Source organism: Spea bombifrons, chromosome 5 (genome assembly GCF_027358695.1).
Source record: "Spea bombifrons isolate aSpeBom1 chromosome 5, aSpeBom1.2.pri, whole genome shotgun sequence".
Taxonomy (NCBI): domain Eukaryota; kingdom Metazoa; phylum Chordata; class Amphibia; order Anura; family Pelobatidae; genus Spea; species Spea bombifrons.
The window spans coordinates 1,004,469-1,022,721 of NC_071091.1; the positions used below are offsets into that span (position 1 = coordinate 1,004,469).

General features: G+C 46.8%; 1 protein-coding gene across 1 annotated transcript; it reads left to right on the plus strand.

Annotated features, from left to right (window-relative positions):
- Positions 1 to 4,851: 4,851 nt before the first annotated feature.
- Positions 4,852 to 15,195, plus strand: LOC128496427 (nascent polypeptide-associated complex subunit alpha, muscle-specific form-like). The gene is made up of 5 exons (XM_053466054.1): positions 4,852 to 4,964; positions 9,717 to 9,837; positions 10,243 to 10,368; positions 10,663 to 11,091; positions 12,092 to 15,195. The coding sequence occupies exons 1-5, from the start codon at positions 4,950 to 4,952 to the stop codon at positions 14,758 to 14,760; spliced, it is 3,360 nt and encodes a 1,119-aa protein (XP_053322029.1). The 5' UTR covers positions 4,852 to 4,949; the 3' UTR covers positions 14,761 to 15,195.
- The last annotated feature ends 3,058 nt before the right edge of the window (positions 15,196 to 18,253 follow it).

The following is an 18,253-nucleotide window of genomic DNA, read 5'->3' on the forward strand; positions in this document are numbered from 1 at the left end:
AACCCCGCCTCCCATGCAGCCTCCATATATATGACAGCTGAGGGGTCTCGTTACGTTTACACGTGGTCCATTTCTGCAGAACCCCCCTGTTACAGGGCCACCGTACCCAAGGCTGGGTCCCCCTGTTTGAGGGCTGAGGAATCACCGGTCAGTTCCTCATACGGAGCTCCTGCTATCCACGGATCAGTCAGACCACAGAACCCAACCCCAAACCCCATCAGCTCGGGGAGGACACAGGGAATGGATCCGGTACGGGGATAAGTGATACGATGGCTCCCCCACCTGTGTTATCTCCCTTGTAGTGCGGGGGCCGTCGGGGCAGACAGGGCTGTGCTGGCTGATTAAGAGCCCCAGCCGGGTTACCTGATTGTTCCTTTGAAGGCCGGAGCTGCAGCCACATTCAGTCTCTGGTCCGGTTACACAATAAACACAATATAAAATATTACCGGGTCATGTGATCAGAACCAGGACACAGACGCTCCATGACCCGCACACCAATCCCCAACACAGACCCCCAAAACACCCTCACCCAACGAAACACTTTGTGCAAACTGCCCCCCGACACCCCGACCCAGAGTTCCACGAGAATGTCTGTCTCTGCCCGGGGACAGGAGGTCCGGGGCAACTCATGTTAACCTGGCCCTGTCACCCCCCCCAATATGTATCCCCCCCCCAGCTAAATGCCCCCACCTCCCTGCACATGATATACTCTCCTCCATCATTGATGTCATTAGGACCACGTTCCACGGGACAGAAATTGTCAGCCCACAGAAGAGGACGGCGGCTGCAGCTTCTACCTCAGTTGTGGGTTATTTGGGGGGGGGTTTGAGGAATGCATATTGGGTCACAGAGGGTTGGGGTCACTCGCAGAGACCGTAATGTGCTGTCCGCTATTAGACTGCATCTCTAACTGCTGCTCTGTCGTTGGCGATGGTGGGGAGGACTCACCTAGAAGGTAGGTATTCAGCAGAAGCTCCAAGTGGCTGCTTCGTGTTATAAACGCCATGGCTGCGAGCTGAGCTCCGATCTCTGTGACAGGTCTGTGGCTTCTGTGCCGCAAAACCAGGAAGGAAATGACCTCCCCCGGGTTAGCCCACTGTATTAAGAATTTTAACAAAAGATCATTGGTTTGATCAACTGTTTTTTTCGTTAGATCTACTGTAAAATTCCAACAAAATGTTACTGATTATGATAGTTCTGCGTTAGATCAGGTTTGATCAGACAAAATTTTTGTTAGTTCTAGTCTAATTACTGAGATATTGCATATTTAATGAGGGGGACTGCCCCCCCCAACTGAAATTTGGATTTTTTTAAATGGATTTTGGTAGATATTCGTTAGACCCGGTTAGATCAACAGTTGTTTTTCGTTAGCTCTATCACGCAGGAGGCGGTATTCACCTTCCTATTTTGTGTGCGGGGGGGGTAGGTTTTATTTCCTAAATGCTTTATTTCCTATCTTTTAGTTTTGTGTAGCGTTTCCAGGGCCGGCCTTAGGTGTTCAGGCGCTCTGTGCGGACCACCCCCGAACTCCACGGAACAGAGGTACAGCGGGACATAAATTCCAAATTTGAGTTGGAGGGGCAACCCATATGTATTCCCATATGTCTGTTTTACCATAACCAGTTTTGTATAATAAACTTAAATACAAAAAACCCATATGTATTCCCATCCTCCTGCATACTAAATAGGATTGTGAATACCGCCTCCTGTGTGATAAAGCTAATGAAAAAAACAATTGATCTTACCGGATCTAACGAATATCTACCAAAATCCATAAAAAAAATCAAAATTTCAGTTGAGCCCCCCGTCATTAAATATGCAATATCTCAGTAATTAGACTAGATCTAACAAAAAAATGTTCTGATAAAACCTGATCTAACGCAGAGCTATCATAATCAGTAACATTTTGTTGAAATTTTTGTTGAGGGGGCTGTCTACGGGTTAGCCCCCACCTGAAAAAGATTGCTAATATTGCCTATTTTAGAGTAGATCTAACGAAAAAAACAGTTGATCAAACCTGATCTAATCTGATGTTAAAATTCTTAATATGGGGGGGCTAACCAGGGGGAGGTAGGAAATGTCCGCTCCGTATAAAAACTAGAAGAAATCACACAGGTTAAAGAGGAACCGGAATCTTAAAACAGATTTATAGCGCCGGCCCCTGTATAATGTATAGATAAATCAGTGACCGGCCCCCTGTATTATGTATAGATAAATCAGCGAGCCGGCCCCCTGTATAATGTATAGATAAATCAGTGACCGGCCCCCTGTATAATGTATAGATGAATCAGTGACCCGGCCCCTGTATAATGTATAGATGAATCAGTGAACCGGCCCCCTGTATAATGTATAGATAAATCAGTGACCGGCCCCCCTGTATAATGTATAGATAAATCAGCGAGCCGGCCCCCTGTATAATGTATAGATAAATCAGTGACCGGCCCCCTGTATAATGTATAGATGAATCAGTGACCGGCCCCCTGTATAATGTATAGATAAATAAGTGACCGGACCCCTGTATAATGTATAGATAAATCAACGAGCCGGCCCCCTGTATAATGTATAGATAAATCAGTGAGCCGGCCCCTATATAATGTATAGATAAATCAGTGACCGGCCCCCTGTTTAATGTATAGATAAATCAGTGACCGGCCTCTGTATAATGTATAGATAAATCAGTGAGCCGGCCCCCTGTATAATGTATAGATAAATCAGTGACCGGCCCCCTGTATAATGTATAGATAAATCAGCCAGCCGGCCCCCTGTATAATGTATAGATAAATCAGTGACCGGCCCCCTGTATAATGTATAGATAAATCAGTGACCGGCCCCTGTATAATGTATAGATAAATCAGTGACCGGCCCCTGTATAATGTATAGATAAATCAGTGACCGGCCCCTGTATAATGTATAGATAAATCAGTGACCGGCCCCTGTATAATGTATAGATAAATGAGTTTTTTTTTTACAAATTTTCGCTAGTTTTTACTAAATTTCTCATTCTAAATTTTCAGCTAATCATCCAACTATGGTATCAAAAGAAAGCTCTATCTCTCCTTGAAAAAACAATATATAGTTTACATGGGTACTCTATTCACAGGAAAGGAGAATAATCGCTAAACTGACATACCACACAATATGTATATGTGTGTGTATAAGGAGTGTATACAGTATATGTGTGTACTGACAGTGTATGTATGTGTGTGTGTGTAAGGGTACTGTATATGTGTGTATACAAGTAGTGTGTGTGTAAGGGTACTGTATATGTGTGTATACAGGTGTGTGTGTGTAAGGGTACTGTATATGTGTGTATACAGGTAGTGTGTGTAAGGGTCCTGTATATGTGTGTATACAGGTAATGTATGTAAGGGTACTGTATATGTGTGTATACAGCTAGTGTGTGTGTAAGGGTACTGTATATGTGTGTATACAGGTGTGTGTGTGTAAGGGTACTGTATATGTGTGTATACAGGTAGTGTGTGTAAGGGTCCTGTATATGTGTGTATACAGGTAATGTATGTAAGGGTACTGTATATGTGTGTATACAGGTAGTGTGTGTATGTACAGAGTGTCCTCCCGTGTATATGTGTAAATATATGTGTATATACGTGTGTGTATGGGTACTGTATATGTATGTTGTGACGGGACTGACCCGTACCCCGACTGGGTACACCCGCCAGACGTTGCTTCCTTCCGCCCCTTGTCACTGGACATACAAGACTTGGATCATCAGGTTGAAATATTGCCGACGACCGCAGGAGATACGGTCTCTCAGGAGCCGCGGCGGGGCTGTAGTATACAGAAGTTTAGCAATACAGAGCTCTAACGCCCTGACGAGGGCAGCACCGGGGTTTACCCCAATAACAAGACAGGACTCACTGTGAGGTAAAACAGGAACTAAACACAAGAACTATATATACAAGTAAGAAAAGGGGCAAGACAAATGTCACATGATCTAATTACCATGTCAGGAAGGAAGTAATTAGATCAAATCCTGCAACACAATATCCGGGGGAAGGACAGAATGACACGAGACATACATAATGACATTAATCGGGGACGTAGAATGATGACAGACATAGAATCTAATTGAAATAAACAATGGCCAGGACACCACTGTGTGGGAAATGCAGTAAAACATACAATATGAGAAAATCAGTAAAAAGCGGGTCCCTGTACCCTCTTCCCCAATATACGTGTATGTATAGGTACTGTATGTGTATATTTGTGCATGCGTGCACGGTTAGCGTGTATATGTGTACATGTATATGTCCAATAACCATTTCAGTTTCCGCGATGAGCCATTGCTGTCAGGGTTGGCTCCCGCTGGATTGTATGTATGTTCAGTATGTATGTATGTTCAGTATGCATGATATACACAGTAATACCGGCCCAGGTTTATATCACACGCCGGTCACCAGCACCCTGCGCAGGTTAGGGGCCCCTAATCGATGAGTCCCAAACATATTAAGAATTTCAAAATAACGCAAAACCAATAAAAGTCCTCTCGCTATTAATAATATGAAGGGCGTGACTAAACAGCCGCAAAACCGGCTCCTGCGACGCTCCCCGCATGATTGTGCTGGGAGCGGGGCCCCGGCTTCTATATATATACCACAAGAGAAACACCCCTCCCGATTTGGTATCAACCACTCCCTCTCCAGTTTCTATCCTCCCCTCCGCATTTGGTATCGGCGTATGATGTCAGCGTTAGTCACGTCCAACTATCGCTCCGTATTGGTTCGATCACTTTTCCAGCTCCTCCCATGTTATGCTCCTCCTATTTCCTGTGCCCCGCCCTCTCCATTCACCCCGCCCTTTCCCTATCACGTTCGCCTTCTCGGTGACTCCGCCCATCGCTTCGCCCCTCCCCCTGTGTACGCTAGGTAGTAGCCGCCGCCGCCGTCGTTGTCGCCCGGGGAGACTTTTCTCGGTCCAGGGACTGCAACATGGCCGAGGCCCAGGTGAGGAGGGGGAGGAGCTGCAGCGGCTGTGTTGGCCGGTACTGGGGCATGGACCCCAGGCAGGGCGGGAAGCAGTGTGAGGGGACCCGGAGGCAAGGGGGGGTTAGGTCTTAGGAAGACCGCCACTTTGGGGGCATTTTTGGGATGCGGCCCCTGAGTGTCCGCCCCGGCACTCGGTGTGATTTATAAAGCAGCGTTTTACCCGCCGCCTGGGATCTCCTCCTGTGTTATTTATTAATATTATTGTATTTACTAGTCTGGTGCCCCCTCCTGTATTATTATTTATTAGTCCGCTGCCCCCTCCTGTATTATTATTTAATAGTCTGCTGCCCCCTCCTGTATTATTATTTAATAGTCTGCTGCCCCCTCCTGTATTATTTTTTATTAGTCCGCTGCCCCCTCCTGTATTATTATTTAATAGTCTGCTGCCCCCTCCTGTATTATTATTTATTAGTCCTCTGCCCCCTCCTGTATTATTATTTAATACTCTGGTGCCCCCTCCTGTATTATTATTTAATAGTCCGCTGCCTCCTCCTGTATTATTATTATTTGTTAGTCCACTGCCCCCTCCTGTATTATTATTTGTTAGTCCGCTGCCCCCTCCTGTATTATTATTACTTATTAGTCTGCTGCCCCCTCCTGTGTTATTATTTGTTAGTCTGCTGCCCCCTCCTGTGTTATTATTTGTTAGTCTGCTGCCCCCTCCTGTGTTATTATTTGTGTGTCCCCTGTTCGTAGGGGTGCGAGCGCGGCCCCCAGCCGTTAATACCGTTTATATTATACATGTGTGTGGCGTTTGTACCCGTTACTGTCCTGGGTGAGTGAGTGAGTGCGTGCTGAGTATCTGTACTCACTGACACTGCAATTATACCCCGGGTGTGACCGCCGATTGTCTCGGAGAGACTCCCGGTTGGGTCCGGTCCGTCTGTCTGTGGATGTGTGGCTGATACGCTCTGAATGTGATGTTTTAGAGTTCATTCTGTGGCTGTCACTTATACACAGTTGGAAAGAGACATGCATTGGGTGACACAGCTGGGCCCTAGGCTTGTGTGATGGGCTGACCCCTTCCGTATGGGAGGGGTCAGGCTGCGGGATAATTAGCATACATGTAGTTAGACCCGCCTTCGACGGCAGTTAAAGTGCCCTTATCCTCTAAACGTGTCGTATATCGCATAACGATTGGGATAGACGTACGGCTCCTGAATCCACGACGAGACCGATGACAGGGAAACGGGTGGACTAGACGGGCCGAATGGGGCCGATTTGCTGGCAAGGTTGTTTAGTGAATAAAGCCCACGTTAACTGCTCTGTTAAAGCCGCGTCCCGTTTCTGTTCAGCTTTTCTTAAATGTTTCTTTTACTTGGTAATTGTTTCTTTATTCGAGCGCCGGCTGAGAGTGATAATTGCTCTCTAATTATTCTCTGCCGAAGCTCTTTGGCTGCTGAAAGGTTTCTCGGTTACTCCGGAGGAATTAGATGGAGCCGCGTGAGATCGCTTCCGTTCATCAGACGCCCGGGAGCCAGAGATTGGGGCATTAAGGTTTTGCACCGCTTCCAGTTCCCGCTTACCGCCAATCTACTAAACACCCCGACTCCTTATCATACTGCCTGTGGGGGGGGTAATAGAATGACTCGGTCTTAATCAACCAGTCGGACTCTCTGACTAATGAAAAATAAAGAGAGTTTATTGGAACAAATTGAGAGAAAACCACGTTTTTGTCACCAAACGACATTACTGTATACAGCACTGGGGTTATATTACTGTATACAGCGCTGGGGGTTATATTACTGTATACAGCGCTGGGGGTTATATTACTGTATACAGCGCTGGGGGGTTATATTACTGTATACAGCGCTGGGGGGTTATATTACTGTATACAGCGCTGGGGGATATATTACTGTATACAGCGCTGGGGGGTTATATTACTGTATACAGCGCTGGGGGTTATATTACTGTATACAGCGCAGGGGGTTATATTACTGTATACAGCGCTGGGGGTTATATTACTGTATACAGTGCTGGGGGTTATATTACTGTATACAGCGCTGGGGGATTATATTTCTGTATACAGCACTGGGGGGGTTATATTACTGTATACAGCACTGGGGGGTATTTCTGTATACAGCGCTGGGGGTTATATTACTGTATACAGCGCTGGGGGTTATATTACTGTATACAGCGCTGGGGGGTTATATTACTGTATACAGCGCTGGGGGTTATATTACTGTATACAGAGCTGGGGGTTATATTACTGTATACAGCGCTGGGGGTTATATTACTGTATACAGCGCTGGGGTTTATATTACTGTATACAGCGCTGGGGGTTATATTACTGTATACAGTGCTGGGGGTTATATTACTGTATACAGCGCTGGGGGTTTTATTACTGTATACAGTGCTGGGGGATTATATTACTGTATACAGCGCTGGGGGGTTATATTACTGTATACAGCGCTGGGGGTTATATTACGGTATACAGCGCTGGGGGGTTATATTACTGTATACAGCGCTGGGGGGTTATATTACTGTATACAGTGCTGGGGGGTTATATTACTGTATACAGCGCTGGGGGTTATATTACTGTATACAGCGCTGGGGGTTATATTACTGTATACAGCGCTGGGGGTTATATTACTGTATACAGCGCTGGGGGTTATATTACTGTATACAGCGCTGGGGGGTTATATTACTGTATACAGCGCTGGGGGTTATATTACTGTATACAGCGCTGGGGGATTATATTTCTGTATACAGCACTGGGGGGGTTATATTACTGTATACAGCGCTGGGGGGTTATATTACTGTATACAGCGCTGGGGGTTATATTACTGTATACAGCGCTGGGGGATTATATTACTGTATACAGCGCTGGGGGGTTATATTACTGTATACAGCGCTGGGGGGTTATATTACTGTATACAGCGCTGGGGGGTTATATTACTGTATACAGCGCTGGGGGGTTATATTACTGTATACAGCGCTGGGGGTTATATTACTGTATACAGCGCTGGGGTTATATTACTGTATACAGCGCTGGGGGTTATATTACTGTATACAGCGCTGGGGGTTATATTACTGTATACAGCGCTGGGGGGTTATATTACTGTATACAGTGCTGGGGGTTATATTACTGTATACAGCGCTGGGGGTTATATTACTGTATACAGCGCTGGGGGTTATATTACTGTATACAGTGCTGGGGGTTATATTACTGTATACAGCGCTGGGGGTTATATTACTGTATACATACCCCTGTTATTCCCGCCTTTCCTTTAAAGCCCCCACCCTATGTATTACATCACAGCAGTCTGAGCGCCTACATCCACTCCCACCTGCCATATCATGTGAAACCGCAAAGCTCTAGTGATCGTGATGCAAGGTGTGATGGGGGCGAGGTGTGATGGGGGCGAGGTGTGATGGGAGCGAGGTGTGATGGGGCGAGGTGTGATGGGAGCGAGGTGTGATGGGGCGAGGTGTGATGGGAGCGACGTCCATTTAAACTAGAAGTCCGGTTTTCTTCAATATCACAGAAAGAGGGTTAATGAAACGAGAAGCCTCAGCGGTCCTGATTTATGGTCCAGCTTCTCCCCTCGGGAGGACTTTGAGGAGTTAAAGGCTGTTCGTATGAGCGAGGGTCTCGCAGAACGGGTATCCACGAAGTATATGGAATTCAGTGATAATTAAGAAGGAGTTGTATTTTAAGGCGAGTTCTAATCTATTCTATACGTGTTGAGTAGGACTCTATGGTATAGAAGATACATTTATCTCTTATATTATTAATATTAATCTATTCTATACGTGTTGAGTAGGACTCTATGGTATAGAATATACATTTATCTCTTATATTATTAATAATGAATATTAATCTCTTATACGAAGTCAATTATTCCCAAGGATAGTGGATAGGATATGGTAATAAACCTTTACGCCATTTGATGTCATTTTCATCTTCTTTAAACGAGCGCTCCTATTGGTGGTGAATTAGGAAAATTTTTAGAAATTTGTGACGTCACATGACTAAGCGCCTAATTTTAATAAATTAACACGGATGATCCCTATTGGAGCGTTTGGCTCCATGGGAGTGAATTGTAGCGATGAGATTTGGGGCAGAAAGCTTTCTTCTGATCACAATCTCTCTCTGACAGTCCTGGATCATTTTTTGGGTTAGAATTTGTCGGTTTCTTTTAAATTCTTTGTTTTTAGTAACATTGTTACAGTTTTTGTTACCGCGCTGAGGCTGTTCTGTTGCTGAGTGGACTGGAAAAAGTTAACCGGTTTGGTGCAAATAGTGGAAATATTGGATAATATCACTAGAAATAGTAAACTGATATTTTATCGGAACGCACGCCGTTTATATCAGGGGTTACCGTATGTGTTTCATATGTTTTGAAGATTTTTCTTTTTTTATATTTTTCGCTGCCCAAATCGTATCGATATTTTATAGTTTTTTGTTTTCACAATAAATGATAAATCAGATTGTAAGCTCCTGTGCGCAGGGCTCTCCTTACCTGTTTCTATAAGTCAAGTATGTTGCTTTTCCCAGCCAATGATTGGCAGAGCAGGCGGTTACATCATGGAGGCTTACAGGATGTTGTTATATTCACACCCCCGGCCCCCCCCCCCCCCCCGGTCACAGGGGTAAATTCTGCTGCAAATTGGGAACTGAAAATAAGAATCTCGGCGGATTGTTTAAATGTGTCCCCAAAAACCCCAGAAATGCGCCCGTTCTGAGTGTGCTTGCGTCTGTTTCAGGTGACGTTCGACGACGCGGCCGTGTACTTCTCCGAGGAGCAATGGAGGAACCTGGAAGACATCCAGAAGAAGGTGTACAAGGAGCTGATGATCGAAATCTACGAAACCATGATCTCCCTGGGTAACTCCTCGTTCACTAACGGCCGCCTTCAGCCGGCTAACCGTTTATCCACGAACATGCCGGCGTCGAGTATAACGAGAGGGGGGCCCCGATCCAAAGAGCTGACAATCTGTAGAGCTGCCATATGTATTTAGCCCTGTAACGCGGGGTGACCGACGTCTGCACGGAGTTATTACCCGGCTTGGGTTCCTTGCCGTTTGTCGCGGGACCCCTTGCTGTGGTGATGTCTGGGTAATCTATGGGGGGTTTAAACGATGTATACGGTGCCCCCCCAGTGAGGAGAGGGTCCAGAGACCCCGTCCGTGCTGCTGGCTGATGGGGGGGGTGTTTTTGCATCATCCTCGGTGCTGGGAGTTTTTTATTTATTTTTAATTATTTTAAGCACGATTATATATTTTTTAATAGGATACCGTATACCGAAGCCAGAAATCGTGTGCCGGATAGAGCGAGGGGAAGAGCCCTGTTCCGATTACTGCAAGAAAGCAAAGCTTCTGGAGTCACAGCCCCAGGGTCTGCCTGCCGGCAGCAAAGGTAAGCGGGTGCATGGGGGGGTTCAGCAGAGTTTAGGCGCTGTCTTGTAGCTATTACATTCTATTTTTATATAGCGCTGGCAGAGATCAATAACATTGACACATGTAATACTGGCACAGAAGGAGAAGGCCCTGATCCCGGGAGCTTACAATCTACTGGGTGATTGGGAGGGAAATGAGATGGGAGGAAAGGGGCAGCTTGGGGGGGGTTGGTTGTAGTGAGAATGATGGAGAAGTCGGTGGCCGGGGCGGACGGATGGTTTCTACGTCTGAGTCTTTCCCGTCTTCTCTGTAGATTGTGAACCTGCGATAAAGACGGAGCCGGTGTCTCCCGGCACCTGCCGCCCTCCCTGCCCGGTCGAGATCTCTTCCACCCAGGAGAGGAACGGCGGCCTTCCGTGCCAAGCGTGTGGCACCAACTGCAACAACCAATGCGGGCCGAGCCACCCGTGGAACGCGCAGGGGATGTACCTCGGATCTCCCGTGGATGGAAGCCAGGGAGCTCCCTGCTTTAACGGCAGCGCGTCCTCGCCTGGCTTCGCTAACCGACCGGAGGGAGCAACGCAGCCGACGTCCCCGTTATCTCCTCATTATACCGGTTACCGGACTCCCGGGGAACCCAGCTCTCCATATGCCCTGAACGAAAGGCTGGGGAGACCAATGTTTGGCAGCTACGAGACCAACCATCAGTCGCCTCTGGGCACAGCTGGAAACCCCATCGGAAGTAAGTGTCCTCTGCAGATGTAATAAAGATTTGAGTTCCATCTGAAAAAGGGACCTCTGAGGTCTCAGATGCTTATGCAGTGTAACATGTTTTTACTGTGTTAGCCTGATAAGAGGTGTCACGTTTGATAAAAGGCTTCTCACCAGTGCGACTGTATCCGTATTCCAGTATTGTATGTCGGGCAGTGGCCCCCAGGTCCGGTCTCTTTACTTTGCTCTCTCGTTGTTTTGGTGCCGAGACGCGGCTTTGACTGCATTGTATAAAAAAGGACTTAGCAGATCGGCCCCGTCCAGTCGCCTGCCTCTCCTGCTGTAAAGACTCAAACCTTAATCAGTCGTTGGCCTCGTCTTAGATTCAGGAGCCGGATGTCTATCCCATGCATGTTTAATCACCTCACTGTATTACCCTCTACCACTTCTGCTGGGAGGCTGTTCCACTTATCTACCACCCTCTCAGTAAAGTAAACCACTCTATCTCAGCCTCTGACCGTCTGGTGTTAGATTTCAGCCTCTTCTCCTCCTTTGAAATATAAATTCTCTGTTGTCCTTCTTTTATAAGTATAAAGATATATTCGTTAATTGGTTCTTCCTGCGCAGACGTCTTATGTTTGGTGTTCGTATTGCAGAATAAAAATGGTCGGGTGATTGATCTGTTTGATTGGGTTTGTTCACTAAAGTGGGGATTGGCAGGAGAGCTGCAGTTTCAGATCCCTGAAGTCATTACAGAGAACCGTCTCTGGCTAAGAAGGGCTGAGCTGGCCCTGCATACAGCGTATATTTAAATATACTTCATACAGGGTCGTTCAACTCAATGGGGCTGAGCCTTCATAAAGCAAAGCGAGAAGAAACTGCCACTCTCCTGCAACCTCCCTCTTTAGCGTTAACGTTTTGCAGACTCATTGAGGTGCCTCGAGCGGCCAGGGCCTGCTCGGCAATGAGTGTTTACTGAGATGCCGAGTTCACTCCTTCATATCCTCACGTATTTACTTTTTATCTTTCAGGTCCAGAGCAAGAAAACCGTACCATGATGGAGCAGTACATGCGCGAGAGCTCACAGGCCATGCACCCCCAGGATCGCAGGAACTCGGGACCCCCGTGCCCCAGCTGCGGAGCGTTTTGCAACAACCAGTGTGGGCTGAGCTTTCAGTGGGAACAGAAGAGGCCGGTTAACGCGGCTCCTTACGGTGCGGATGGAAACAGATACACGTCTCCTCCGAACCCTTCTCTCGCTGCAGCTTCCTCTCACTTTCCTAACGGGAGGCCTGGGGCGAGACACGGGACTCCTCCGGGGAACGCCCAGGGAAACATGGCGATGATACAGCTGTCCTCGCACTACGCCGGCTACCGGAGGCCCAACAATCCAACGTCTCCCAACGTTCTGCCGCCACGGACCGAGAACGCCTCGGTTTCTCTGTGCTCCACGGGAGGTCATGCCGGGGTCGCATACACCTGGGTGCAGAGCCAAGGGAATAGGTGCGGCGTGTACCCCAACAGCGGGAATCAGCGAAGGTCCCAGGCCTCGTTATCAGCCACCGAGACTGTATCTGTATTCAACGGCAACGCCGGTGCCGGGGCAGCCAACGAGCAGAGGGCACGGCAGCCACCTCCAGCGGTGAGCAGCAGCATTGGGAACCGAAACAAGGGAGGGATGAACCAGAACCCTGCAGGAAAACAAACTATCTGGCGTTTCTTAAGACAGTGTGCAGGGCAGTCCTCGGCCAACAATAGCAAACCGCTACCGCCGGGGTCAGGTGGAGCCACCAGTCCGTCCACAACACTTTATCAAAATAATAGTAGTGTTACCAAGAGTGCAAAACAGTCGCCTTCCCCCAACACCGGCCAGGAATCCGGGCGCGCGGGAGCAACAGCCAGCCAAAGCGATGGTGGCCGAGGGAAACGCGCTGGCCCGCCGCTGGCTTCTGACTGTGCTCCTCCTACCAAAAGGGCCAGCCCCCCTATAATTATCATCGACGGCCAAGAAGAAAACGGCGCATCGCCCCCGGTTAATGCAGGTAATGGCCACCGCTTTACCCCTCCTGCTGCGAAGCCCGCAAATCCAGCTCCGGGTCTGAGTAGCGGGAGCCAAGATGTCAGAAACACCGCGCTGCCTGAAAACAAAGATGGGAATGGAACCAAACGGCCTTGGATCACCATTAGCAGTATTAGGAGCGCTGGGGTGTTCGGTCCCCCTTCATTCAAGTCTAGAACCAGGGAAACCGGAGGTTCCACGTCCCCAATAATTATCATTGATGACGGAGAAAATAAGGAAAGCAGCCCTCCGAGATCTGCAGCCAGCGCTCCTAGTAACGAGTCAAAGAGTTCTTCGGCCGAGGCTTCCCCTGCTGCAAACGTCAAACCCAGCGTAGATCCTCCAACCCAGACTCCCGTTACTAAAATCCAGGCGCAGAACGCGCCCCAAGGTAATCCTGTCTTGGTCAATAACATACAAATGCAGCAACCTTCCAACATCATTGTGACCGGGAATCCAGGCCTGGGGAATTCGGCCGTCCCGGTCTCGGTAAATGGAAATCAGAGCATTATGTTGACTTTTCCCGTCACTGTAAGCAGCTCCGGCATCATGCTGGCTACACCCATGAAAATTTCTGAAAACCAAGTTGCCGGAATGAAGCCCGTTAATAGGGTGACCATTGGCAAGAACCCTCGACCTGTACAAACCAATACGGCCCCCCGGACCACCGCAGCAGGGACCAGGAGCTCCACCTATGCTCCTGTGACACTAATTGGTCAAACAAACATGTCTATGGCTCCCAGCCAAGCCAAAGCGGCGCCTGTGACTCTGATTGGTCAAACAAATATGTCGTTGCCTTCTGGCCAAGCCAAACCCGTTACCATAGGCGTTAATCAGAAGACTACTAACCTAGTCAGAAATCCGAACGTGAGCAATGCAAGCGTCCAGAAAGTCAACAACACGACCCTAAAAGCTGTCCCCGTCAAGATGAATGCAAACCAAGGTGTGGGGCAGGCCATCCCTGTCTTTATGGGTCCAAATTCAGGCATTATTCTTACTGGACCAACCGTTGCTAACAAGGATTCTTCTGGGAACCCTACAGTTGTCAGGGTTAATGGGAACGTCGTCACGGGAAACGTCACTCTTGGTGGGAAGTTGGCTTTTGGCAAACTTACTCCAGTTACACCCATTTTCACTGTGAACAATGCGTTGGGTATCAGAAATGGTGTTCCTGTCACGCTTACAAGCAATCCCACCACTGTCAATAACAATGGAACTCTAAGTATCAATAACCATCAGATCCTCACCTTAAATGGGGGGGTGAGTGTCGGGAGGGCAGGAACCGCTGGGAATACGGGTTCTGTTAACACAACAGCTGGTCAAGCTGGTGGTATGGTGCTAAGAAAACTTGATGAGCCAAGCGCTCCACCGAATGTCCAACGGACGGTGACCAACACGGAACCGCCTCGCGCCGTCACGGGTAGACCTTTTAAATGTGATCAGTGTGAAGTGACATTTAGCACCGTCGAACGCTTAAACTCCCACCAGAAAATCCACAGACAGCCAAATCACCCAACTGAAGGACCTTCCAAAGAGACTTCTGAGAACGAGGCCTTAGGAAAACCCAACGGGGACTCTCCAACTATCCTGTATACCACCCAGGGAGACGATGGGAGCACGGTGTACGTGGTTACCGTATAGACCGGCTGTCAACGAATGGGAAGAGTATTGAGACTGCAAAGTATTAATGTGACCCACGGCTGGAAATGTGCTTTTTTTGTTTTTTTTTGTATTCTACTGCCTGTTTCTTGAGCGTTCGGCACACAAGTGAGATCGGTGTAGAATGTTCAAGGAACAATAAAAAGAAATACATTGTTACACGCGCTGTTCGTTTCCGCTTGTCCGATGACAGGTAGGAAATCGCAGGAGATTGTGTACGATACCCGTATAGCGTATAACCTTTCCCCCTTCCGATGAGCTCATTTTTCTTCGAAAGATAACATTCCAATAAATCTCTGCTCCCTGGAAAGGTCCTTCCACACAACCTCGGGCGGCGCATATATATTTAAGGTGCTTCTTTTTAAAACCGTGTGCACAAACTTTCTTACTTTAGTAAATAAACGATTCATTTGTAAAGCTCTTGGAGATGCTCCGCTCTGTACGGCCGCGCTCGGGGGGGGGGGGGTTGAGCGATTAGGGTCTGATCTGCTGGCAGGTCCTGGGTTTCTGTTATCGCTGCAGGTCTCCTGTGTGTTAAAAGCCGAGAGCTTGAGGGAAGATTTACGCTGATAATTTGATGCTTCGGCGTTCGTTGAGAGAAGATCCAGGAGCAAAGGAACTGAAATACTGATGGGAGCAGAAAAATGGGAACAAAACAGGAGAATTTGGTTCTGTAGGTTGTAGGGTCCGGTATCTCTGTGTACCCCGGAGAGCAGTCACAAGCGCCACTGAATAATTCTTCACTGATCAGGGGAACCTTCGTCACCATCAGGGGAACCTTCCAGCTCCAACAAAATGTTAAAAAAAGGCTATTTTTTTGAGTAAGCCCTAAAATTAGCGCTATATCTTCACAAAATTTTAAATAACCATTAAAAAACTGGCATGCTGAATACTAATGGGGTGTCTAAAATGTATTATTTGAGGGGTAAATTGAATTGGTCGGCTTCAAAGATGTCCCAAGAAAAGGACATGGTCACAGACTGACCAGATGTCCTTTTATCTCCCAAATAACCCAACAAACCCATGCATGTGGGTATCGCTGTACTCAGGAGATGTTTCTGAACACATATTGGGGTGCTGTGTGACGGGAAAATAAATAAATTATTACCATAAAGTTTGACAAAGACTGAAGATAGAATTAGTGCATGGAAAGAGTTAAAATACCAGCATTAGAAATACCCTGGGGTGTCTTATTTTCAAAAATATATGGTTTGATGGAGTAAATTGCATTGGCCGGCTTCAAAGATACCCAAAATAGCACATGGGGGCAGAATGACCAGATTTGGGGGAAAAGAACTTTATTGTAATTATTGCCCTATAACCTGCATTAAAAAACACAAAAAAACATTGGGTATTTCTAAACTCGGGAGAAATAGTAGAATCTATTTAGTAGGGCTGCAACTAACGATTATTTTAATAATCGATTAGTTGGCCGATTATTTTTTCGATTAATCGGATAAAAAAAATGAATGTAAATTTTTCATTTATTTAAAATAATTTACTAAACAAATGATGTTAAATACAAACAGCAGAATAAAAAAACTTTGATAATAAATTTCTTTTCTTTATTTCCCAACCAGCCCCCCAATATATGCACATTTGAGCCCAGGCTTGCTACGCTGCCTCCCAGACATGCCATGCTGCCCCCCCACATATGCCACGCTGCCTACCACAGCACTCCATGCTGCCTCCCACATATACCACACCACGCTGCCTCCCACATCTGCCACTCCACAATGCCTCCCACATCTGCCACGCTGCCTCCCACATCTGCCACTCCACGCTGCCTCCCACATCTGCCACTGTGCCTGATACGCCTTATATCCCCTGATACCCCACTCCATCCTCCCCAGACATGCCACCCTGCCTCCCAGACATGCCACTTCTCTACCCCCAGATATGCCTTATACACCCTGATACACCACTCCGTCCTCCCCAGATATGCCACACTGCCCTCCCCACATATGCCTTATATACGGTATATGCCTTATACCCCCAGATATGTCACTTCACTGCCCCCAGGATTTAGATTCCCCTAAATTAACCCTAAACTCCCCATTAACCATAACTGCCCCTAAATTAACCCTTAACACCCCCTTAACCACAGCATCCCCTAAATTAACCCTAAAGACCCCATCAACCACAGCATCCCCTAAATTAACCCTAAACACACCATTAACCACAACTGCCTCAAATTAACCCCAAACACCCCATTAACCACAGCTGCTCCTAAATTAACCCTAAACACCCTATTAACATAACTGCCCCTAAATTAACCCTAAACACCCAATTAACCATAACTGCCCCTAAATTAACCCTAAACACCCCACTAACCATAACTGCCCCTAAATTAACCCCCACCTCCCCTAACTTTCAGTAGCCCAAATATATATATATATATATATATATATATATATTACATACATATATACATATATACATATATATATATATACATATATACACACACATACACATTATATATTATATATTATATATATATATATATACATATACATATACTTACAGTTAGATGAGTGTCACAGCCATGTGGTTCTGGCCTGGAGAAGGAAGGGGCGGGGCCAGTTGTCACAGTGATTACAGGGAGGGGGAGTAAGTAGGAGCTGCTGCTGTGAGACGGTGAGTTAGTGATGGGAAGTTCGGATCATTAAAGTGAATCGGATCATTTCGATTCGTTCACTGAAATGATCCGATTCATGATCCGGATCTTCGGATCACTCAGTGTGTCTGCACGGAGTTACTGTTTTCCAGTAACTCCGTGCAGGCACACTAACGATTGGCCCCGCCCCTTTTATTATGAATCCTCCCCCCTGCCTCCAGTGATGTCAATGAAGGCAGAGAGTCGTTCAAAGATTCGGATCTTACAGGGATCCGAATCTTACAGTGATCCGGATCACTGTAAGATCCGGATCATTGTAAGATCCGGATCATTGTAAGATCCGGATCTTTGAACGACTCTCTGCCTTCATTGGCATTCTAATCATTAAGAGAATGTCACCATACTGTTATAAATAATACATTAATAATCACTGCCCCCAGGATTTACATTCCCCTTTACCTGCAACTGCACCTTAAGCTAACTTTATTAAATTAATTAAATTAACCCTCACCATTAAATTAACCCTAAACACCCCATCAACCATGACTGCCCTAAAATTAACCCTTAACACACCATCAACCATGACTGCCCCTAAAATTAACCCTTAACACCCCATTAAGCATAACTGCCCCAAATTAACCCTAAACACCCCATTAAGCATAACTGCCCCTAAATTAACCCTAAACACCCCGTTAAGCATAACTGCCCCCAAATTAACCCTAAACACCCCATTAAGCATAACTGCCCCCAAATTAACCCTAAACACCCCATTAAGCATAACTGCCCCCAAATTAACACTAAAGACCCCATTAAGCATAACTGCCCCTAAATTATCCTTAAACACCCCATTAAGCA

What these genes read in the sequence shown, in the direction of transcription:
- LOC128496427 (XM_053466054.1), top strand. An exon ending in CGAAACCATGATCTCCCTGG is followed by an intron (nt 9,838 to 10,242) that starts GTAACTCCTCGT and finishes ATTTTTTAATAG; the next exon opens with GATACCGTATACCGAAGCCA. An exon ending in AGCTGGAAACCCCATCGGAA is followed by an intron (nt 11,092 to 12,091) that starts GTAAGTGTCCTC and finishes TTTATCTTTCAG; the next exon opens with GTCCAGAGCAAGAAAACCGT.